The 26,736-nt window shown below is 36.1% G+C and overlaps 1 protein-coding gene across 1 annotated transcript in view; it reads right to left on the bottom strand.

The window, feature by feature from the left end:
- The window catches only part of NALF1 (NALCN channel auxiliary factor 1), a 513,841-nt gene that overhangs the window by 17,298 nt on the left and 469,807 nt on the right, over positions 1–26,736 (bottom strand). The window contains exon 2 of the mRNA XM_035557077.1: positions 830–1,001. Within this exon, the coding sequence (XP_035412970.1) occupies positions 830–1,001 (172 nt within the window). The remainder of the gene's footprint in view (positions 1–829; positions 1,002–26,736) is intronic.

Below are 26,736 nucleotides of genomic sequence, written 5' to 3'. Positions count from 1 at the left end.
CCAGAAATATGTAGGTAACATTGATATAAACTGAAATTTTGTATAAATGAATCCCAGTCAGTCCTGACAATAAATAAATAAATAAATACATGACATTTGAAATGCCTATGATATACTAAAGATATTTCTTACCTAACATGCCCTCTGTGGATGGACCATTCTGGGATAATGTTTGAAACAGAATGGAATGTCAAAGGAACTAAACCATTTTATTAACCAATGCACAGATCTATATAAATGATATATTTTAAAATTAAAAATCCTTCCAGAATTTAATAGTCCAGAAGAGACCAAAAATTCAGTGCTTCACAGCAAAACATCTGATTCTTTCAATTCTTGACTAGTGAAAGCCCTTTCCTCAGAGGTTTGCTATCCAAGAACTGCTGCAGCTGCACACTTCTGAATGTTACACCTCAGATTCTTTGTTTATCTGACATAAGAATATAGATCAACAAAGTTGAGTATACTAAAAATTGATTTTGCATCTCTCTCTCTCTCTCTCTCTCTCTCTGAATATTGGATATCACAGAGCTGTTTTTCTCAGTTTTACACAACACAGAGCTACAAAAAACTTCCAACCAAATTACAAAGCATAAAAAATAACCAGAAAAAAATTCTCCTAGTAATTTTGTTTTGTAAAGTTAATGACTGTGGCAAGTTGCAGTTTAAATGCGCATACTAAATCTGGGCTCAAATCCTAACACCTCTGAGAAATCTTTGTGATGAGGAATACCTTCAGGCTCTCATAGTTAATAGAGGAAAAATATTCACATTCTCCTTCACAGTTAGACCTAAGAAAACAAGTGAAATTATTTTTTGTATACTATACCTGTACAGATGAAACTTGATAGTCCTCCATAGATGACATCATCATTATCTGGTAATATAAAGGGACACCTCGTCTGGACCTCCAAACAGTATTGCTTGCAAGGAATTCTGTTGCTGCAGTGAAACTGTGTGACTTCAAAATACTGGGAACAGAGCCAGGCTTTGTAGACAGTCTGGAAAAAGAGAAGAACCAGAAGTATAGATGGATGACAATAGCATTGTCATTATTAGAAGAACATACTGTACTGTACACCTACATTAATAATGCTTCTGAAAGCAAATTTTAAGACTCTCATTTGGGTAAAACACACTCTTAACATTTGACTATCCTCCCACTACAAAAATGAAAACTTCAGCCAAGTCATTTAAAAGCAACAGTCACTCAGGACTAGGATAATGACAGTATTTTATATCAGTGTGTAAACAGGTACCTCTGTTAGATGCATATTTTTATTACATAAACATGCAGCACACTCCTGTCCCTATACTTTACCATATAGAAACCATCATCTGAACCTCATTTGGGACTGTTTTGGGAAAACCTTACAAAAACAAATGCAATAAATAGTTTCATACTGGCCTAAAGCCAGCTCTATTCTTTATATTGTCTGGTGCTAAGCTTTCAGGTTGCAATAGGTGGTGCTGCTTCCCTTCAAATAAAACCCTATCCAGTCTACAGCATGGAAACACATTACAGTTCATGAACATGAACAGCTGTAGACTAGGAGCTAAATCTGTAATAGTGAGGTCCAATGTCTACTTCTGGGAGCAAAGAGAAACACAATAAAGATGTTGTCACCTGAAGCTGTGTAGCCATGGCTGCATGGTTGTAGTGATTACCACTATTATTACTATTGGTATTTATAAATAAAAGCAAACTAAACATGTTGATTTTAGTTTCTTGTGTCTTTAAGCAATGATATTAGTCAAAAGAATTAAACAACCTTTTTGACACAGAAAAGCTTCACAAATGATCATATAAAAACAGATTGGATAGAAGCTTATGGAGCTGGTGAAACACCTGTATGACTGACTACTAGAGAAGTTTGTCAGTTTCCCATTCTTTTCTTTTCTAATTATCTTTTTTTTTTTTTTGAAGTGCATTATTTATTCGTTATATAGTTGCTATCTAGGCTGTTATATAATTAAAATTTACTTTCTGTATTCATTCCAAATATCCAAAAAGCTTACTAACAGCTTTATCATGGGCTCAAATAAAACATAAAGGTAGCTGGTTATTTTCCTTCTTTCTATACCTGTTCATAAGAAAAAAACAAAACAAAACAAACAAACAAAACAAAACAAAACAAAAACAAAAACAAAAACAAAAAAACCCCTTAGATTAAGTCTTCAAGCACCAAAAATTTAAATTCAAAAACTGACACCTGAAAGGAGCAAAAAGGAGCAATCTAGCAGAGGGTTCGTGTAGGTTTCAGCACATTTCCTCTCATCCATTACAATTTTTACTAGTGTCAGTAGTGGTTTAATGTGTATAGTTAATTTGAATGTAGTAGTCCCAGAGTCACAAAACTTTTATCTTACTTGTTTGCAGTGGTGGCAGGTGTGGGTAAGGTTGCTAGGTGATAAAGTAAAGCCTTTATCACTAACCTATGGTTTATGATTATCTCTTTATAGTAGCTTTCGCCTACTGCACTCTGTAGAACAAGATTTTTTCATTACAAATTAAATTTTAATTGCTTACAGAGGGTTCTTATCTTATTCTTATCCACAATAAATGATTAATGAGAAGGAGAATTAAATGGTGTGTGTATTTATTGTTCTTAAATAAACTCAATTCGAAACAGCAAGTGGTTTTCCCAGTATTGACTATATCTCCCCCCACGCTTTTAACGGTTCAATTGCTACATTGATTGAATAAAATAAATAGTGTTTTTTTCTTTTCTTTTCTTTTCTTTTCTTTTCTTTTCTTTTCTTTTTCTTTCTTTCATTTTTTTTTTAATATTTAATTACTAATTGAGCAATATCTATTGGTTGGAGATAGGAACTCTGGCTTGGATAACAGGTAATAGATAAATATTCACAGATGTTCCTTCCTGATCTCCAACAGTTTAGAACTGTCTATTTTGGATCTACCTAACATAGATAATAAGGTGGTTTATGAAACATATTTAATGAAGAAAGGATTTTTTTTATTAAAATATTAAATATTCCTGCTTTTTTTTTCCCATGTCAATACTTCACACTTGCAACCTAGCAACCTAGTAAACAATACATCCTCAATTCAAGCATAAATAAAATATTCTCTTTCTTTCTTACATACTTTATGGCATGTTGAGACAGATAAATATCTTATTTCAGGAGTATGTCTCTATAATATAGCTTAACTGGCACATGGAAGTCTTTAAAATTACTTCAGCAAATTTTGGGTCATTGACAAAAGGTACAGAAGATCTTATTTGAGGACATAGGGACAATAAAACTTTTGTCTTTCTGAGTTGGCATAATCTCTTTCAAAATACAGACTTATTTTTTAAGGTGCTATTGCACCAAATCAAATTAAGTTAAAAAAAAAAAAAAACAACCACAAAATCTTGAATTATGACATCTCTTGTAGCCTGTTAGAAACCACTTATCGCACAAAAATGGTCATATCTAAGCACTGACAGATGTGTGTGTGTGTGTATGTGTGTGGTCATACAGGAAAAGGCTGGTCTGCCTTATAAAGTCCCGGAAAATGTTCACCAATGAAAGAAGTGTCTTGTTATTAAGCTTCCAAGACCAATTTTTTTTTTTATCTTTCTAAAGTCTAAAGCTTAAAAATACTGTATTTCAAATTATAGTTGACAGGACTTGTTCTGAACAAGAAAATGTAGCAAAACTAGGAGCCAATGAAAAGTTCATAAATGCACATTTTTATGCACTATTTTCCTTTATCTCCCATATGTTTTCTATTTTCTACTTCAAGATGATACGCATTGATTTTGATTATGATTGATATTATGATGCCATATTCAGTTGTCTTCTTTCATTTTGCTATCTGCACTTTTATTGTCTTTCATTGCAGAGAGAAAAGATGGAAGGGTGGGGAGGAGAGAAGACCATGCATCAAATAGCCAGACGCAGAGAAAGTCCTCCAGACTTCATATTAAGTTTTCTGGAGCAAAATTATTGGCCTTCCAAACCCGCACATTCTGAAGATTCAAGTCAATAAAATATGTCTTGGATTACATTTGAAGGATTCAAAGATGGGTTGTGGCAGCAACAGACGGGACGGTCACTTTATGATATCCTCAGTAAAAACAAAACATACAAAAAAAAAAAAGAAAACAAAATTGAACTCCCAACAAGAACTGAAATAAACTGAGTTAGAAGACTGGGAAAGATATACAAATTATAGAGAAAATATATGAACACTCATTTATCATTTTTTTTTTACAAGAAACAAGAGAAAATCTTTAGCAATTTTCACACAAAATCAGAACTGCAGAAGATAAAAGCATAATTTTTATTACTAGATATTTTGTGAATTCAAGACAAGGCACTATAAACAAACAGAAAAATAATACAATACATAGCTTTTGTATTTCTTAAATTTGTAATTTTGGCTACATCTTATGATCTTGTATCTATGTTGCAAGCATATAACAGAATAATATTTGAGATGGGCTTGTATTTTCAGCTGTTTTGAAACCTTTGAAAAATCATAGTTGCTAATAGAAATCTGTCAGACTGATCTCAAAGGACAGAAAAAATAATGTTTTTTTTTTTTGTTATTCTTTTTTAGCAAGGAAAGAAAATAAAGGGAAAGTACTCAGATAAATTGGATTATTGAACATCAGGGCAACCACATACACATATTAAATAACTGCATAAATCTAAATATGTATTCTTTTTTACTATTAACAGATAGAGGTACAGTCCTGGCTATTAGACAAGACATAATGCAAAAAAAAGATAGTATGACAGAATAATTAGGTCATCTTTCACATACAAAAATATAACTACAAAATTTCAGGAGGGTTTAATGGTAATTTTTCCCACCTAAATAAACCAAACTTTTTTTTTTTTTTTTTTTTTTTTTCTATAGGCAAATACTGAAAATTACACTTTTCCAAAAGTGTAAGAGTCAACACTGGCTTTATGTACCTGTATTCATATGCATGGGTGCCTACCCAGAAAGATCATAACCAAAATCTTTTAATCTCTTTTAAATCTCTTAAAATCTTTTAAATTTTAAGTAGTGAATAATAACATGATAAAAATATATACTATTAATTATTAATTAGGCAGATTAATTCACTATTTGACATTCATTTTATTTCTACTTTACAGATGTCAAGCCAAAGTCTGGAAACAGAAAAAATACCAACCACCCATCACAAATAACCAGTTTTAGCAAGACAAGGAATTAGCACTTCACAAATAAACAGACAGTACTATGCATTTGCTTGTCAAATCATTACAGATAATAAATGGATTTAGGGTTAAGAGGAAGAAGGCAAGGTTGTTTGTGGGGAATTTTGAGATTCTAAAAGAGCACAGCATGTGCTTTTTCTCTCAGGACATCAGGAAGAACACAGTTATTTTTGTCTCTGCAAGGGGAATAGCAGTCCAGATATTTTGTGTCTCTTATCATACATGGGGGTAGACTGTGCCTTGGAGTAATTCTTTCTGGTCTTGAAAGGCCATTGGACAGAACTTTTAGGTAAACTGTCAGAATTATTTGCCTACAGAGGAGCCAACAGCTGCCATCCCGAGTGTGCAGTATAGCTAGGTAGAGCACTATGCTGGTTGATCATACCCCAGTCGCTATACTAGCTGCGCAACCAGGCAAAATTAATTTTAATAATGTGATTATGATTTACCAAGAATGCAAAAATTATGGGGAGATAACAGTGTATTTGCTATTCATATATGCTCACAGTCTCTCCCCCTTATCATTCTCACTCATGTATACATGCACATTCTAAATAACCAAATTTCTGTCCAAACAGATTGAGTACATAGACTGAAATATCTGAGTCACACTGCATGAGAGGTATCAGCAAAGGAGAATGGAAAAGCTCAATCAGTTTCATTCTCTATGGCTGACAATTCTTCTCACTTTTCAGGAGATGAATTCAGCTCTCTTCTGCCCCTTCCCCCCTCGTTCCTGACTGCTGTTACCAGTACAGTCCTAAATGAACAGTGTGAGATTTCCATGAAATGTCTGTTTAGCTATTCTCCATGAAAATTACTTTAAAAAAATGTTACTGAACAAAAATTTGATGTTACTGGCTAGATTGTCAAAATAATAATACAAAAAGGAATCTAGATATCATCAAAGAGCTCCTAGTGTGTATATGTGGAGGATGGTGGGAGGGAAAGAAAGTAGGAAGAGAGAAGTCACAACAGAAACTGTCTCTCGCAATAGTAAATTCTATGAATTTAATACATTTTAACTGCTTTGCATTGATGTTTTGCTACCATATTTATTCCTCAGTAGGAAAATGAAGTCTTCAAACACAGAACAACTTAATAATTTCACATACCAGTTTAAAAGGAAAAGGCCCTTCATGAACTTCAGAGGCATTCTGTTCATTGCCATTTTCAAACACATCAGGCAATTGTACCTTACTGAGATAAAGAAATTTACAATATTACCTTAAGAGAGCGTGATACCAGTCCAGGTCAACTACTACCAAAGCTTGTGAATATTTTGGGCTAAATTCTGTAGTCTTTATGTATACTGAGGTGTACCTCAGGCTGAGACTGACTAATCAACTGATTTTTTCAAGAATGTCCATGCAATAACTTACTAAGTAACTTGAGGTTTTTCAACAGAACTGAACCAAGAAACACACTTTCTCTTTCACCCCAGTAGTCCCCAGCCCAGGCTGACTCATTGACAACACCAGTGAATAAGCAGTGTGCTGAGAAAAATCCCTTATTCTCTTCACGTCAGCCTCAATTTTAGCATATGTAGTGGGTTTATGTGTCAAGGTTTTAGTAGCAGAGGGGTGCAGGGGTGGCCTCTGTGAGAAGAATCCAGAAGCTGCCTCATGTTAGATAAAGGGCAGTTTCAGCTGGCTCCAAATGGACCCACTGTTGTCCAAGCCAATAAGCGATGTTTTTTGCACCTCTGTGAGAGCAGATTTAAGGAAAGGGACAAAAAGCTGTGGCACAACAGCAGCTGGGAGAGTGAGGAGTGAGGAACAGCCCTGCAGACCCCAAGGTCAGTGAAGAAGGAGGGGGAAGGAGGTGCTTAAGGCACCAGAGCAGAAATTCCCCTGCAACCTGTGGAGAGGCCCCTGGTGGAGCAGGCTGTCCCCCTGCAGCCCATGGGTCTCAAGGCAGAGCAGATCTCCACGCTGCAGCCTGTGGAGGAACCCACAGTGGAGCTGGTGGGTCTGACCTGAAAGAGGTTGCTGCCTGTGGAGAACCCCCACTGGAGCAGACTCTGGGCCAGTGCTGTAGCCCATAGAGAGGAGCCCACGCAGGAGCAGGTGACGTGGCAGGAGCTGCTACCCATGGGGGACCCAGGTTGGAACAGTGTACTCCTGAGGGATGGACCCCATGGTATGGACCCATATCTGGAGCATTTGTTGAAAAGCTGCTGCCTGTGGGAAACCCATGCAGGGTCATTTCGGGAAGGACTGTGTCCTGTGTGAGGGACCCCGCGCTGGAGCAAGGGAAGAGAGTGACCATGAAGGAGCAGCGGTGGTGAAGTGCTGTAGACTGACTGCAACCACCATTCACCCATTCACCTGCTCCACTCTGGGGGAGGAGGTGGAAGAGGGTGGATGGGGGTAAGGTGGTTTTAGTTTGTTTTCATTGTTTCTCACTTCTCTAGATTGTTAGTAATTGGTAATAAATTTATTTAATTGCCCTACACAGAGTCTGTTTTGCCTGTCGCAATAATTGTTGAGTGATCTCCCTGTCCTTATCTCAACCCCTGAGCCCTTTTCATTGTATTTCCCCCCTTTCCCTTTGAGGAGGGGGAGCAAGAGAATGTGGTGGAGCTCAGCTGCCCAGTTGGGTAAAACAACCACAGCATATGATTTTCTGCAGTCAAAACTAATCTTAAAGATTTTCATATGCAACATGTTGCCTATATGCAATGGGTGATACCTTCTTTGCATGCCGAATCTCTAAATATCTGCCTAATTCACAGCGCTATGAAAGTATGAACTATTTAAAAGCATTATATGTGCATTTCAAGTTAGGTTATATGCTTAAATTCCTTTTTTTTTTTTTTTTAAATTATTATTATTATTATTTTTTTATTTTAACTCAGTGAATTGTTGTCTATTCTGTGACATTACCACAGTTGATAATGTTGTCTTTTCTAGTTTCCATCTCAATCTTTCTATGAAAATTTTTTTAAATTTAAAAATAACATTTGTTAGTAGTAGTCTTAAGTAGTGAAAAATAATCAGTGATTAGTAGTAGTCTGGAAAACCTTCTAAGACTGTACTTGCGCAAATAAAGACATCCACTTGTCCACTCAGAACACATCCCAAAAATTGGCCAAACAAAGATGAATATATCAAAGATTATACAGGAAATAAGGTGATTAGATCTTAACATAACTGTGGATTTCATGACAACAACGAGAAACCTCAGAAGAGCGCGCACATTTCTTTTTGCGATGAAGCTTTTGCTGTAAATTTCACTTTAAATCTTATGCATGCTGTACATCAGGGAAGTAATAGCTACTGTCACCTACCGACTAATCCACTGTCTGTTCAGTGCAGTCTCTGAAAAGCTTTTTACGTTTGGATCACCAGGGTATTATGTGTTAGTTTGAGTGACAGTGCCTCTTCTTTAAGAAACACATGGGTCAATCTCAGAGCCTGCTTTGTGCATCAGGACTTGAGATGTCATGTTTTATCGAGATGTCTTTTAGATAGTTTATGTGTGCATTTTAGAGACTAAACAACCAAAATACAGATGGCTAACTGGTACAAGATCTGATTAAATCTGACATGGGTAGTGTTACGAATGTGAGCTCTCCCAGGAATTTTGTCAGTTTTGAGCAGTAAGGACTGTCTGACTTCAGGAAAACCACATTTTCTATGTGTGCTATGGATAGCCTTCTGCCCATGAGAGCTGTGGGACTGCTGGTGACATTTCTCTTCAACCAACCTTCATTCTCAGTTCTGCTCTGAATAGGACTGGCTAAGCACACAAGTAGTGCAGAAATAATGAGCTGATGTGATAACGAGATGAAGACCAAACCTTGCAGGATGGTTTCACCAATGAGAGTCAGTGGTACAGTCAGGTGATTAAATATTACTTGAAAGCATATAACAAAACAGAGGTTTTGGAATATGTGGATGGTTGAGAGTAAGATAATGATACTTGATATACTATATAATAATTCTTGAATAGTTTCAGTGGACAAAAATAGCAATGTAAAAAAGGTTATCATTTTCACTTTATTGCAACATTATCAAATCAAACAATTTTAACTGGTGTAATATTAATTTTCAGTAAGGTTCAAACACTTCTTTCTACAGAAACTATTGTCATTCTGCTTATACAGACAAGCATTGTTCATCATTGTTCATTAAACATATGTCTAAATACAGATCATGCTCTTTTGTATTTCATTACATTAGTATTGACGCAAAACCATTCTGCTTTGTGGAATAGTTGGTTTGTAAATACACACAAGCACACACACATAATATGTGTATATTCTTTTTTTTTTTCCTTTCTTTTTATCTGATCCTGAATGAAAATAGATTAACAGTCTGAGCTTCCTGTAGAACAGACATTATATTTTCCAGCTATTCCATTCTATGTGCATTTTTTTTAATTCCTTGTGTTAAAACACTGCAGTAGGAAATGAGAATGCCTGTTTCATATTATGGAAACTTATGCCTGAAATTTACAGTAATTTGGGAACAAACACAGCTGTCTGGTGGGTATTTTGACCTTTGTTCTTATTTATGTTTTATTATAATTAATGCCTTCTGTATCTGCATGTTTGGAATATCATAAGATAAATATAATAATGTCCGTCTAGAAGATCTTTATGCCAGTGAATGAAAAGTATTATATTAAGAGACAAAACTTTTTAGTGTTTCAGAATGATGGTAAATTAAATGGCTAAACTTGTTTCTTTCCTATTTTACTAGGATATTAAAATTTCATATGAATCTCATGCGAATAATATAATTTGAAAGACACGCATACTATTTTACTTGAAGGTAGAGGACAGGTAAACCAAGGTTGAAATTTATTTGCCAGAACATTTTTGATCTCAGCTTAAATTCGTATACTACATAACAAGATTTCTTTTAACCGAACACAAATGAGAGGAATGACAAGCTGCTTTACTCATATCGTCATTGTTTATATTGGAAAAGACAACAAGAGAAATGTGGATATGCCAGCTACTAATACAGATATGTTGCTTTCATTATGGAGAAATTACTACAGAGGAGATGGCATCAGTGCCTCCCCATCACTTTTGTAATCTTTAAGAGAAGTTAGACACAGATATAGGGGAAATCTGACAAAATAAATTAAGGTTCTGCAAGGTATAAATATTGTGCAAAACCCAGATCTGCCAGCCCTATCTTTCTGATGGTTAGCCATCCAATCAAATGGGTTCATCATAATGATTAACTTCCCTTTTCTATAATATCCTCAAACCTTAACTCATCATCTGTATTAGTATTCACTCTTAGCTTTTACATAATATTGCAAATAAACTTTATTTGGAAGATCATAAACATCCCTTTGGGTGAGGAAACTGGAGATTAACTAACTCATTATAGATACAAGTAGCCTAGTAAAAAAAAAATAAATAAATAAAAAGTGGATACTAGCCTTTGATTTTGAGAGCTTAATAGTCATCTACACAGATAATATATTAAAATGTACAAACCAGGAGATGCAATTATAATAAAACAAATGATTAATCCTTAAAGTGTCTGATCAGCTCCTCTGGAAGATCTTAGGACCACTGACTTCAAGTCAGTTTGCAATGGGCAGGGGCCTGTTTTAACGTTATATTCAAAAAATATATCTGAATTCATGAACAAAATAACTTGTCAAGGTGAAAAGTCTTTGTCTTCAACTGTGCTCTCCACCATTATTAAGGTGATGATACTCTATATTAATCAGTTCAACATGATGCTATTCAGAAGATTGATACTGCTGGCTAGCAGTGTATGCAGGCCAAGATAATCTCTCTTTTCATATCCCTTGCTTCTTCAAATTAAAAGCTTGACTTTTTCTGCCCACAAATATCTAGTGTTCAGAAGAGACAACCCTTATGGGCCCAGAGGACCTCTAACCAACTTGCAACAGCTGCTAAAGATTTCTGGCAGATGAGGGGAGTTGTTAAATTCTCATATGCAGAGAAATAGCTTCCTATGCCTTGAATTTCTCTTTCCATTTAGAACTATACTCTTTTTAGGCATAACACTTATTCAGCTTTGGTGCTGAATTTTCATCCTGATCATGCAGACAGAATTCTGTCTAAATCGCCTATATAAGTTTATTTTAATGTTTATTTAAAACTGATTATAAGAATATTATTGTTCTGCAAATTACCTAGAGACTAAACAGGTTGGTTTTTCTCTTTTTTTGTGTTATTTTTGAACCCAAGAACTAATCTGGAGATGCCACTGCACTATTGCCACTCTCAGTGTTCTCAAGTTGTCACACATCTTTCCCTTGCTTTTAACATATATTTTGTCATAAAGCCTTCAGATTTACATGCTGTTGTTCTGACCTGAATGTGAGACATCCAAACAGGGTGAGTGTCTGAGCCTAAAAGAAGTTGATGGCAGGTTCTCCTTTTTTGCTTACACATCTCTAATTTGAAGTCACACAAATGCATCAAAAACTGACTTTAACCCAGGTAGCTGAACCTTGCCTGGGAGGGGGCATATATTGGGGGATATCTATGGGAAGGAGGTGAAGACGTTTTAGTCAGATCCCTGACATCAGCTTTTGATCATGCACATCATGCAGTTGATAAATCATATTTTCTGTGAGAGCACAATAAGCACTGCAGGGGTTCTTTACTATGGGCTCTTCAAGGCTATCACTAGCAGTAGCTGATGAATGTAAACTAATCCCATCATTCCAAAGCTCTTAAGGCTGATCTTCTACTACCAAGTCTCAAATCTCATGATCTAAGACTAAGGCTTTCTCAAAGTGGTACCTACCTCATACTGTCCTGATGGATCCCCTCTTCCATTCTGCATCAGACATGACTGGCTGGTCTGGCACACAAAATCAGGTAGAAGTCATAGATCTATCTTGTCTTCAGAGGAATCACTATTCAATATCCCATCTTTATATTTGTTTCTTCTAACTGACCAAGAATCAAGATTAATTGGCTTAAAGAGGTAAAGATTCATTGCAAGTTTGGAACATATAAAAGACGTATTAGATTTTAAATAGAAAAAAAAAAAAGAAAAAAAAAGGGAGTCTAGATGTCTAGATAATCAACCAAGCATTTCTAGTGTTAATAGTGTTTGAGAAATTCTACTTCTGGAAAGTAGAATAGAAAACATCTATTTTGCTTATGTAGAGTATGTTTGCCTCACTCAAGTGGACAAGATGCGAATAATACACAGTTCTATTCACTTCCTATATGCTTCCTTTCTTTTTTCTTCCCTTCCTTTTTCTTCTGTTGCATTTCAGAAATGCAAATGTTTACTTTTCCCAATCTGTTTAAATGTTATCAGTGGACTAACATGTTCTCACATATTGGGACTTGGCAGACCTTGGAAAGAAAAAAAATATAGGTCTAATTTCTCCAAACGCTGTAATTCCAGAGAAGACCCAGGAATTTCTCTGTGATTCCTTCTGAAAAGGGGCCATATTTCAGTGTTAGCATATGCTTCTGCAAAAGAAATAGCTGATTTTAATAGTATATACAATGTATATGACACTTTTTATCTTCAAAGGGCCTGTCTAATACTGGGATTAATTCTGTATACTTAATCCAGGGAAAAAGTTTTTGGTTTATATCAGTCTCATAGGGATAACTGAGGTGAATATTACAAGACAGATCACACTAGGTATCATTTTCAGCCCACAAAAATATACTTATCCAGTTGCATGATGAGTGTGACACTAGCCTGTGAGTGGCTGTACTAGCTGCTGTCTCCATTAAGAGAAGTAGCCCTACCCCTTGTTTTTCCTCTGCCAGATTCCCGTAATCTTTAGTAATCTAAAACATACATTTTTATCTGAAATATCAAAATGCTTTCACTGTTCGATGTAATATTGTTGTGGGAAACTGAATAAAACACTACATTTTAATGTGCAGTCCTTTCTACAAAGTTCCTTCTATTTGATCTCATTTGATTATATGATGCTATCTCAATTTCAAATGTTTTGTCTAAACTTTTATACTGTTGTTATACTATATTATATATTCTCCTTATACTAATACATTAGACAACAATATCAATTTCATTTCATTATAACTAAAACATGCCTGCAGAGATATTCTGTTAAATATAGTGTCATCTCAGGGAGAATCATAGGATTTTGGACTGACTGTTTTTCACATTTCATTTGTATTCCTTTGCTGATTATTATGCAATAATGACAACCAAAAAGATACTCTCTCTTCCCCAGTGATATTGCAGAAGTGTTACACATGCAACTGAAACAAGATGAGCTTGTAATTTATGCACTAAATCACTATCAGATTACTCTTATGGCATTGTATTTATTTAACTTTGCCGTCACAATAGCTTGTTTGTACCCTTTTTCTTTTCATAAAGGTTTGCCAGAGTTATGCAACACTGATATTTCGGCAAGCTGTTTTAAAGGGAACTTTTTGTCTTTGATCAAAGGTGTTGTTTCTTCCCAGATTTTCAAATATTTACTTCATTGCAGTTTTTCTTGGACGATTTTATATGCTACATGGGGTCAAGTCTATCTGCAACTATCTGCTGACACATCTAACAATTTGCATAGGTCACTAATATCAGGGAAAAAATGAGATGCAGAGATTTGCCCTTCACATTTATTTTCATTTGTTTTTGCTACAGTTTGTTCAGCAAATAAAAGATAATGTTGGAATACTAACATAGAGTTTAAGAATTAAACACCAGAAATAGTCAGTTATACAGTCTGTCATAGATTGTAATAATACATAATACATTAGATGATTTGAGAGTAGAAAATATTCTAGCTTATATTTCAGAATGATTCCCTGAGTCATCCAGAGGCTCTCTGTCAAGTAAGCCACAGACATATTTAAAAGCTAATAAATTGGTTATGGCAATAATTAAAAGTGGAATAATAACACAAACTGAAAGTAGTCATATGAGAAAGTCTAATCTGACTGATTTCTGCAAAGGTGAATTCTCCCTCTAATGAATCCAAATTATTCCTGAGTATAAAAATGAAAATGTGATCCTGGTGACAATTTATTTAGCCCTTCAAAAATCTATTAACAAGGTCTATAAAAAAGGTAGGTAGTAAACAGATTATTATTGCTTGAGAGAACTATACAGTCACATATACAAACTGAGTAAGGGGAAAGAAGGAGAGGAAAAAAAGAATCAAATTTCATCAGTACAAAAGGTTAAAAGCAGGGTGTCATGTTTTCATATATTTTTTTTTTAGTAATGTATTAATAAATTAGAAACAGGGCTAGACAATAAGGAATCAAGTATGCAGAAAGATAAAAAAAAGTTAATCAAGTGAAAAAGAAGGACATTCAGAACTTCGTCTGAGCTGAAAATTTGCTGAATGGAGAGTGAAATTTGGTGCTGAAGAATTTAAAGAAATAAACCTTTCAAAAACAAATTTGAACTACTTATATACACCAAGAGGGATTTTACATCCAATGTATGATTTCTCAGGAAAAAAAAGAAAAGGATGGGGGGAGGGGAGTGTTGCTGTCCTTTGATTTCTTTATGGTTATGTCTGAAAAAGACAACAGATGGATGCACAAATGTTGGGAAATGACATAGAAACAGAGTCTTCTGCATAGCCAATGCTACACACTCAACTGGAATAGTCTACCCAGAAACAAGCAATCCCACCTCAAAATAGAAGCATGAAATTGGAAAAAAATAAAATAAAATCAAACAGGAGTCTCATGACTGGAACCTCTGAAGAAAGACTGAAAGATAAGTTAATGAAACTTCTGAGGGGCAGGAAAACTTCAGTGGCAGGATCTATGAAATTATGAGTGTGATGATAGATGATTTCCTTATCTTTGTTATATGTCCTAGAATGACGGGTAATGCTTAGTTTAACACTCATTACAACAACATTTTCATGAGAAAAAGAAAGTAAGATTCAAAGAGTAATCTTTCTAAAGTAAGTCCATATTTTCCCTTGTATATGTAATAGAGCAAAAAAGATTTTTGTTGTCCTTCAGAAAGCAAACCTGTGCCCACAGTAGATACTTTGTATATGTGGACTGGCTTTGAAGACATTGTAGACATTTTTCACTTTTGAATATATATAAAGGCATTTATACTTTAGGAGAAATACTGCACTAGATACTTAAAATACAGGTGTATACAAGGTGGCTTGGATACCCATTAGGGCTAACAGAAAGAGTATCAGTATAAACAAACTCTTTAAGAAAATCTTTCAGATTTAAAGATTAGGAAACATCTGTGCTGTTTCTTATTCTGAATGTTCTGGCTTCTTCCTATGCAGGATCTGTTGCTAGCTACTTTGGAAAGAAGACTCTGCGGATTGAATGACTTACTGATAAAGTCCAGTATGGGATAGACTGTTGTCCTGTGGACAATGGCCTTTTAGGAAATTCCTTCTAATTTCATCTCATAAGCAGAGTGAATACATCATGTGTCATTTTCACTGGTGTTTGCCCTGAAGCACACAATAGATTCAGAAAGCTTTGTTAGCTGATAAGCCTTGTTGACTATGCACCAGACACACATTCTCCAAAGCCAGGGAAAATCATATAAAAGCATTGGAAATGCATAATCTAATTTGCTTATTTGTTTAATAAAATGAAAAAAGGCAAGAAGAGATGTGTTTACATATATTACATTGTAAAAGGAGAATTAAAATATTTAATAAAAAAAATCCTGAAGGATAAATTACAAAGAAAAATTGATTAGTTTTGTTATAATGCAAGCCCTTAGTTTAGACCAAGGTTCTCTAATTCCCTCAGTTCTCTCCATGATGACTACAGGTGAACATAAATACAGGCTATTTTTAAAATAGCTGGAACTTCACACAACTTCGAGCTAGGTGCACATTCCTGCTACCACCCTTGTACAGACAATATTAGTGCCTATGTTAAGGCAGACCAGGTCTTCTTTACTGACTTAATTTTCAGTTGAGTAAGACCTGTGATCCATCCCTGTGAAGCGAAAAGCTGGGAGGAAAAAAAAAAAAAGTTGAAATGAGAAATGGAGGTAGTCTTATGTCTTTTTGTGTAGGCCTGTGCATTTGCAGATTTAAAGTGACTAGTGACCACTGCCTTATGAGCAGCTAGAGCACCAGAAGTGCAGAGCATGTTTTCTGTCTGATATCTCCACAGCAATGATTGAAGAGGAAAAGAATGCATAAAAACATCAAAAAGTTAATCAAAATGATTTAATAGCTACAGACCTTTTTTTTTTTTTTTCTTTTCTTTTTTTTCACCAGAGGCATTAACATCTCTTTAGTTAAAATTAGGCCACTCGTTATTTTTGACATTTAAGTCTCTGTTTGGAAGTTTAGATACTTTAAAACTTTTGAACATATTTCTATTTTTAAGTTTTCGCTGTCATTTTGTGATGACTTTTGTTCCTTAATCAAGCCCTGTTATGTCTGCTATGACTGTCACAATGCATCTTTCCTAGATGCACTCAATACAATAATTGCAGGTCTTTCTTTACTACACTGTGACCTAGTTAATTATCCTTTTATGAAGCTGTATTTCTTCTCATATTGACAGGTTTTATTCTTTTTTTTAATGAAGATGCCATCTTTATGAATATCAAAGACATCTTGGAAAGAGTACTGGCATTTTACTCTGTCAACCTGCTCTGTGTACAGTGGTATTTTGTGCAATATATATAGGAAAAGAGCACAGAGCCAAAGTGGTTTTTTGTTGTTGTTGTTTTTTTTCCTGTGGACATCTGCTCTTCTTCATGCTGGGAATCTTACCCTTTCTAATAACAATCCTTACAATGTTAAGCCTGTGTGTCTTCTTAAAAACTTCTCTTTAGCAGAATTAAAAAATAATACATTAAGCATCTGTGCTCCTTTGCCTTTAAAGTTCTAAATTCCTTCAGAGTTTGTTAATCTCAGAAACCAGCCTAAGACATCTCTTTTTTTGGGGTGATTACAGTTCTGCTGATTGACATACAGAATCCTTCATCTAGTCTGTGAACTAACTGTGTGACATGATAATTCCTGAAGATCCACTCTCATGAATGCTAACAAGCTACTTGGAAACTTCATAAATCTCCTGTCTACATTTTTTTCCTCTTAATGACTTATTTATGCTAAATTAGTTCCCAAATACCATGCTGTTAGCTGTATTTTTTTTTCTCTTTCTCTTTCTCTTTCTCTTTCTCTTTCTCTTTCTCTTTCTCTTTCTCTTTCTCTTTCTCTTTCTCTTTCTCTTTCTCTTTCTCTTTCTCTTTCTCTTTCTCTTTCTCTTTCTCTTTCTCTTTCTCTTTCTTTCTCTTTCTCTTTCTCTTTCTTTCTTTCTCTTTCTCTTTCTCTTTCTCTTTCTCTTTCTCTTTCTCTTTCTCTTTCTCTTTCTCTTTCTCTTTCCTTATTTATTTATTTATTTATTTATTTATTTATTTTCACAAAATCAGGTTCCAGTAATAATACTTGGAGATTAACTGCAATGGGCAAAATCCAACACTGAAGCAGATTACTGACAAGTTGAAGGGTGAATTTTTGAAAATAAAGTATCTCTTCATTCATCTAGTCTTGGCAGGTGTTAAAACACCATGAGCTCATTGAATGCAACTGAATCGGTGATTCATACTTTCTCAGAGAAAAAGCAACCTTTACGTATTTAAAATGGCACAGGCCAACTGACCACAAGAGTAGAAACTCCAGAGATACTGAATTCCCACAAGTTTGTAAAATTAGACCACTGAATACAGTAAAGAAAGACTACTGAGAGAGAAGTAAAAACACAAACTTAATTCGTACTAAACAACAAAGATGCCACCAGAGATGATGGTAAACAGAGCTCTGTGGCTCAGCCTCATTTTGGAAGATCATTATAATCTATTCTGAGAATATTTCTCAGTAAATCGTTCTATTGGAGTCTACCTGAGCAGTAACTATACTCTCTCCTGATACATTTGCACTATCTGGATTAAAGACACTTATGCACTATTTTCTCATGTCCTTTATAGAGCAATTTTGTCTTGTGTTGTATTGCTATGTTATTTGGACCACCAATGGCAGTAACACTATTTAAGAACAATCTATGCACTGACCTTCATGAAAATCCTATTTTTGTTGTTGTTGTTGTTGTTGTTTGTTTGTTTGTATTTATTTATTTATTTTTTTATAATATCAAAAGGTGATACTGGTCCAGAGGAGCTATATATTTTTGAGGAAGAGAAAAAGCTCAGAACATAATAAGAGTGGAGGAAAGAGTCATGGTTCAAATCATCTCAAAGAGCTAGGCATGTGTCTCTGTGGGAGACTTCAAACTTGCAAGGAAGAGGTGGATCGTAGGACCTGATCAGAGAGTCAATCAAAGTTAAAGGCTCCCTACATCCCTCCATATGGCTTTCCATCTAGTCTGAATACTGAAACACTATAACTTTGCTGCACGGAATGGTATGAGATGGATAGCTCTGAAACTTATCGCCAGTATATCAACTCACCTGTCCAGGTGTACATTTATGATCCCAGGATTCACTTGAAAAGAGAAACTTGCTAACCTCACTGTTCTGACCATGACCACTGTTCTATGTCACTAAAACAGTCTCTGGTGTCAGGAGTTTGTATGAGCTATTGCACACAATAGAATTTGCAAATCTTGTAGGGGATGGTTTGTGAAAGTTCTTTCATGAACTGAATCCAAACATGTAGTTGCCAAGGGCAGGAAGGTTTCTTTCATTTTGTTTTCTTAAAAGTGCGTTCTCGTAGCAGAATTAGACAGAAGAATACATGGGGGAAGGAGAAAGAAAGGGCTGAGGAGACCTAAGAAATGTAGCAGAGTATATGATAACCTCACCCTCTTTTCCTGCAGCTATATTCAATTATTTGCAGGCATAATTTCCTACCTCTATTCCACTTCATTTGAGGTCACCTCACTTCTGTTCGTCTAAGATAACTCCAACCAGAAGGATACTCCAACCAGAAACAGAGAATGGCAAAACAGATTTTACTCTTTCGGTATGATAATTTAAAGCTTTAGTTATTTAAGTCTCTAAATTATTTATTTATTTATTCATTTTTATTCTTTCATTTTGTATCTGTTTTGTCAAATGTGCTTTTTAAAAAAAAATAAATAAATTGGTGAATCACTTTTGATATGTTTTGTAGAAAATCGGTCTCAAACACCTATCAAAATCAAATATCCTAGGATGTGGCTATAGCAAACAGAAGTGTAAGTGGAACTCATGCCTTTAGTTTATAAAAGAAAGTCTTACTCTTAAACAAAGCTGTATTTGCGTGGTGTAGATGAAGATTATGTCTGTTTGGATGTAAATGAAACATTATTAACTGGGTATTTCAGGTGCCAGATTCCTATTTTTTTTCCTTTTCCTTTTGTTTTTGTTTTTCCATGTGTAATGGAGACACATTGGCTCCTACTATCAATCACTTGCTCCAAGAGCCTGCCTGTCTCTGCTGTTGCAGAGAGAGTATCCTCCACTACTCTAAACTCCTGTATTAGGGGATATTAGTAATTCACATTTTATTGATAAACTGCTACTAATTATAAAGATAAAAAATAGACCTGAATAAGCAAGGGAAGTTTATTAACATTGATTTTAGTGGGGATACTTGCCTTACATCCACAGACCATGGAGTGAATGAATCACAGAACACACTGAGGTGTCTGTATTTGGGAAATGTGGCTTTTATTCTCCCTATATTTCTCTTCCTATGAGAGGAAAAAATAGCCATTTTGAAACTTGTATTATTTGAAAATATGATTGTTCTGTTAAAGAGTATGCATGCAAATAGTAAATAGAATTTGTCAAGACTTTGTCAAAGCAATTTTTTCTTTGTCTCTATCAATTTAGATCTGGACACAGGGGTATGCATAGTTTTTGCCCATAACTTTAACCTTCCAATAAGTAGCTCAAAAACATGTTAGAAATTGGCCAACACAGTACCATTACTTGTAAACTTTAATTCCAAAAAGTGCTGTAGCCACAAAATCAAGAACAACATGTTGGCAGCCAATTCTCCTCTTGGATTGAACATGACCTGTTAAAAGACAGGCCAAGGACTTTGCAACAAACTGTGCAAAGTAATTTCTTAAATTTTCCTATATAATTTCCCACATCAGGAAGTCCTCTTAGTTAGATGCAGAAATAATTCTACTGTCCATCTTGCTCCCGTACAATGAAATGCTGGAACCAGAAAAAAGTGGCAGTTGCTTAAAATTAAAGATTAAATAATTACACTGATTTATGCACAAAAAGAATGCTGAGGATAATGTATTCAGTCTGCATCAGCCAATGACACACATCACAGCATACAGTATGCTGTCACATTCTAGTGCTGTATATAAACGTCAACCCTGCTATTTATTTTCAATTAAAAATGCATTAATATTAGCTTTATCATGCTGACAAATCTTATAATGAAGACAGTTGATTAATTTATTCTTTTTTTTTCTTTTTTTTTTTTTTTCCCTGAAGGACAGGCAAAGACAACTGTGAATTTCAATGCAATGATGAACATCTCTTTTAGTTTTTATTGGTAAAACCATTCACTCATCTTGTCCGTATTCATGGTGAAATAGCCTATACAGAAAGACACAAGGAAAAAGAGGTGGGAACTAACTGGATAAGGAAAAATGCTAGGAAATATTAAAGAAAAAAGAACAAAACACAGGAATGATTATTTTATTTTTATATATTTTGATACCTATGATTAATTGCTTTTCACTATGATTAGTTGCTTTACATACATTCATCAGACTTTTTCTAATTTTAAATTGTTCTACATTTCTCAAAGGTTCTACTGACATTATTATTTAATCTGTGTTACTGAACCACAGAACAAATCATTGACTTGATTTTCTTTCTTTCTTTATTTTTTTCTTATTTCCTTCAGTTAACATAAGACAATACAAACATGGAATCATGTGTTTTTAAGTGTGTTAAAGGTTCCTCTAATACCATGTGTTGACATTACTTATTCTAAACTTTCAAAAAAGCACATCTGAGACTCAGAAAACACAAAACTAGATGAATTATCATTTAATCTAATAAAACCGTATATGAAGGATTCATCTTCATATAATGAGGAATCAAATTAGGGATCTGGTTTCAACAAGAACTTTTTGGAGCAAAAAGTATAAAGCAGTTACTGAATTAAAACATGTTTTCATTGAAGAAATAGTCTCTAAAGGCTATATGATATAGAATCATAGAATCATTTATGTTGGAAGAGACCTCTAAGATTACCTGGTCCAACCTTTAACCTAACATTGCCAAGTCTAGCATTAAACCATGTCACTAAGCTCTACCTCTACACATCTTTTGAAAACCTCCAGGGATGGTGGCTCAACTACTTCCCTGGGCAGCCTGTTCCAATACTTAACAACATCCTCAGTGAAGAAGTTTTTCCTAATATCCAACCTAAATCTCCCCTGGCACAACTTAGAGGCCATTTCCTTGTCTTATCACTTGGTGCTTGGAAGAAGAGCCAAATACCCACATCCCTATAGCCTCCTTTTTAGAGCACGATGTTGAGGCATGCCCAGAGAATTACATTTTGCAAATTTTGGTAGAAATTTTCAGATATGGCAACTGCTTCAAGATATCCTAGACTTAAATGATCTTTCCCAAAAGTTGTTCCTCTTCAGTTTCTGCAGAAAAGATGAAAGGAAAATTTTAAAGTTGGAAAAGTTTCTAAAGAGCAGAGAAACCAGTAGGAGCAAAAGACAAGCAAAGATAAAGACTTTTATACTAACTTTGATACTAACAGTCATGAGCTGTATAGCATTGCTACTTTAAAGCATAACTCTGCCACATAAATTAAAGATAACTGTATAAGGATAATAATTTGAAGCACAGTACAGCTCTGCATAGATACTTTACAGTTCTAAATTCATGGTTCTTAACGGTGCTGTCAACACTGGGTAAACCTCATCACCCACAGGGAGAGACAAAAAATGTTTGACAAATACATAAACAGTAGTAGAGAGCAAAAGGTCCACAAATGTAGATATGGGAGCCTAATATTAATCCATTAAAGTAATACATATACATGAAAGAAAGGGCCCATTTCTGTTTCACTCACAGTGGCTGAACTGCTCCATATCTGCTCACAAGGGCTTTACCATAATTAAACATATAAGATTTAAGGCAAATTTTTAAAGAAGAACCTTTTCCTATTGTATTCTAATTAAAGAGAAAACTGCAGAGAGTACAAAATGCAGTTAATTAAACACAAGGTGAATGAAAGCATATTTAGAGAAAGTCTTTAAACCCTTTTCCAGCTTAGATCAATAATGTATGTTTATGATTATTACTTGCAAATTATTCTTGTGGTAAAATATGGGTTCAGTTTAAACAAAGAATGAGATGAGCCAGGAAATAAATAAAGTATTACTGTGCTGCTTTTAGTGCCACATTGTGTTCTGGCCATTATCCAATCATGGAACTGCAACACACATCAAAGTACTGATCAATATTTTCTCATTAAACAGACCTGGATTAAAGGTGACAATTCTCATTTTTGTAGAGGATATTTTATACACCTATAAGGAATGCCCAGTATTCTCATTTTGTAATATATTCAAATTATTTTTTCAGACTGTGTAAAAAGACCTTTCTGTAAATGCATTCTGTAAACATGTTCACTCACTGACTGTTTTGCCTTGTCCCCTATGCTGTTGTCATTCTGAAGAAGGTCATGTTCTCTTTTTCTCCTAAAGTAGCCTGTATTTTGACTTATTGCAACCTTAAAGGATCATTGAGAAGGCTGAGAGCTAAATCTCCTTTTGTAGTACAGCTTCAAAGTATAGAACAGGAACTGGGGAAACAAAGACTGAAGCTAATCTGTGTTATATATGCCATCTACACCAAATTTGTTTTCACATTGGTTTCTTAATTTGACCTCAGCGGATTCCTTTCAATTCTCAGTACTCTTAGGGTGCTTTAAAACGCCTTTTTTTTTTTTTTTTTAAATCTCTGTAGAGTTCTTCTGTTTGCATTGCATCTTTTCTTTCTTTCTTTTTCTTTTTCTTTCTTTCTTTCTTTCTTTCTCTCTCTCTCTCTCTCTCTTTTCTTTCTTCTTCTTCTTCTTCTTCTTCTTCTTCTTCTTTCTTCTTCTTTTTCTTTTTTTCCTTTCAACTACATTTTCTGTGCAAATGCATTTTATACCTTCACATGAACTCTGGTCAGCCAGAATCCTACATATTTTTTATTTATTTTCTGTTCTTTCAAGTACAGCTGAATACCTCATGTAGTTTCAGGGTTAACTATAATATATATAAGCACTATAGATATATCACAAAGTGTAGTGAGATATACGGAGGGATATCACTTCATCCAGATTCATCAGCTATATATTTTCTAAATAGGCCAAAAATCATAAGAGTGAGGAATGGTCATGCCAGCCCAGACAATGTGAGCCTGGAGGTTTTCCATTGTGTCTGGCTTCTGGCAAGGGGAAGATATTACGAGAAGAAAAAGGTTTAAACTCTTTGCCTACCTGAGAACGACATCCTTGCAAGTTTTCCCACTCCCACCCCAGCCGCTGGTGATATCAGAGGCCTGCCAGATCCACTTTGTTAGCTGGTGGCACTGCCCCATCAGACCCCCTATCCTCCACACCAGGGAGAAATTTTATGCCCCCAGGCAGCTCAGAACCCTAATTCCCCTTCTTTTCATAATCCAGTAATTTTGCCTGAGTTCTCCCCTAAATCCAGCTTCATCTAACTTCTGATTAAACTGAAGGATTATCAAACAGAAACTGTAATGGGCCACATGAGCATCCCCTCACAGGCATATGGCTTACACACTGCCAGATGAAGTCTTCTGGCTTTTCCTCTCGAAACATCACCACTTCACAGGTGCAGCAGGCCACATATTTCTGTCAAAAATAGCTCTGCCGTTTCAAAATATGTGTCTATATTCAGCCACATGGGGATTTGTATTATGGCCTCTGATCTGCAATATGCCCTCTGATCTGTATTACTAGTAGTGCTGCTTTCATCACTGTTTCACAATACGTCTATTAGTAATCTGTGTTTTCCCCTGATTAAAGAGGAAACTTGTTGAAATTCGAGGATATTGCAGTATAACCCAGAACAATTCCTACATCATTCAGCATCCATGTGTAAAGCAACCCCACTCTCACATTTTCTAGCCTGCGTGAGTGTACATTTCTTGTCCATCCTTAGACCTTAACTCAGTTTCCTACGTGTCAATCATTTGGGCATAGCACAGACAGGTTTCTCCAAGAAGACATATTAAGCCTGAAGAGTAGCTATTTGCTATTTATGTCATAAAGTGCTTTTGCAGCTCTGAGGAGTTGAAATATGACCGGTTTGTTTCACTGCAGTGCACAACAGCACACATGAGAAATCAAACAAGAGAAACTTAAAAGGAAATATTGAGCTCCTCTCCGTCTTTTTAAGCACTCTGATCTTTTAATAAGAGTTGGCAGGTGCTAACAGTTTTGCACCAATCTCACTCTCCCTTCCCCCCCTCCCCCCCCCTCCTTCCCCCCCTTCCCTTCCCTGTCCCCATCCCCGTCCCCATCCCCATCCTTGTCCCCGTCCCTGTCCCCGTCCCTGTCCCCGTCCCTCTCCCTCTCCCTCTCCCTCTCCCTCTCCCTCTCCCTCTCCCTCTCCCTCTCCCTCTCCCTCTCCCTCTCCCTCTCCCTCTCCCTCTCCCTCTCCCTCTCCCCCTCCCTCTCCCCCTCTCTCTCCCTCTCCCCCTCCCTCTCCCTCTCCCTCTCCCCCTCCCCTCTCCCTCTCCCTCTCCCCCTCCCTCTCCCTCTCCCTCTCCCTCTCCCTCTCCCTCTCCCTCTCCCTCTCCCTCTCCCTCTCCCTCTCCCTCTCCCTCTCCCTCTCCCTCTCCCTCTCCCTCTCCCTCTCCCTCATTCCCCCACCCCCCCATAGGTTCATTTCCTGGGTTCAATAAGTATTCTTTCACCTGCCTTTAAATGGAACCGAGGAGGGCCCTCTGTTAAATAGATTAAAAAGTTGTCTAATTTCACTGTTACTTCTACAAGTATCTGTTTTCTTTGATGAAATATCTTTTGTAGCTTTCTAGAACCTCCATGGATCACAATAAATGTCCCTATTCCTCCCACAAAAAAAAAAAAAGAAAAAAAAAAAAAGAAAAAAAAAGTGGGAAGGAAGGGCTTTACCTTAGTTCTTCAGCAAAGAATTGCCAAGCATTGTGAAATAACAGAGCTCTTTCCTATGCTGATTTCAACAGGTCTCAGTGAAAGTTGCAGTTCCAATTACAGTTCAAGTTAACCCTTCACTAATTCCATTATTGGAGATTCGATTGGCATAATTTCTCCTGGTTATTAATAAGACCACCTTACATATGTAAGCATGAAGGAAAAGTAGCAGGATGCCCCTATGCCTTTACAATACACTCACAAAGCCATAATTGAGGCAAACACCAGTGTCCTGGTTTCAGGTAGGACAGAGTTAATTTTCCTCCTAGTAGCTGGCAGGGTGCTATGTTTTGGATTAGAATGAGAAGAGCGCTGATAACATGCTGATGTTTTAATTGTTGCAGAGCAGTGCTTACACCAAGCCAAGGACTTTTCAGCTTCTCGCTCTGTCCTGCTAGCGAGCAGGCTAGGGATGCAGCAGGAGCTGGGAGGGGACAGACCCAGGACAGCTGACCCAAACTGGCCAAAGGGGTATTCCATACCATCTGACGTCATGCTGAACAATATATAGGGGTGGCTAGCCAGGGTGGAGGGGGGGCCGGCTGCTCGGGGATAGGCTGGGCATCGGTCAACGGGTGGTGAGCAATTGCATTGTGCATCACTTATTTCGTACACATTATTACTATTAATACTATTATTATTATTATTATTATTATTATTATTATTATTGTTATTCTTTTCCCTGTCTTAATAAACTGTCTTCATCTCAACTCACAGACTTCACTTTCCCGTTTCTCTCCCCCATCCCGGAGAGGGAGGGGGGAGGGTGAGCGAACGGCTGTGTGGTGTTTGGCTGCCAGCCGGGCTAAACCACAACAACCAGACAAGTGGAAAGACGTGATAAAATGCAGGACTCTAACTTGAACTTTAACAGGTTCAGGGTGGTTTAATAGTTGGATGCAAAGAACATGTGAACAGATCAGAAGACCCCTAAAATAAAACACTCAAGGAAAAAGCTAGCTATTAGGATGGGGATTTATTAAGGAGGACACAAAGGCTGTAGCATTTCATGCCTGACAGTGCGAGCTCTGTGAAGCACAGTGAGAAAGAAGCAATACTGTTGCATCAGCCTCCTTATGTGGAACAGAGTTCTGAAGTACATGATTGGGGATGTGATTTTGCTCCTGGGAGATCCCACTCAGGTACACAGGGCAGCCTCTCAGAGAGAACAGGTCATTAGCTCGCCAAGCAGCAACCCCTATGAGACACTGTGTACCATCAAGAAATGCATGCTGCACCATGATGCTGTTGCAGATCTGAGACAGAAATGACTGCTAATCTTTCTGTAGATAATGCTCTTTTTTCCTAGCATGCCTCTTTCAAATGCACTGAAAAAATATTTTACCAAATAACAGCCACAGATATTAAACACATATATTAACTTCAAAGGGATTAAAGTTAAGCGTGCATCTGAGTACC

This window comes from Cygnus atratus, chromosome 1 (genome assembly GCF_013377495.2).
Source record: "Cygnus atratus isolate AKBS03 ecotype Queensland, Australia chromosome 1, CAtr_DNAZoo_HiC_assembly, whole genome shotgun sequence".
In the NCBI taxonomy this organism is placed as follows: Eukaryota; Metazoa; Chordata; class Aves; order Anseriformes; family Anatidae; genus Cygnus; species Cygnus atratus.
This window is presented reverse-complemented; position numbering and strand designations above follow the sequence as displayed.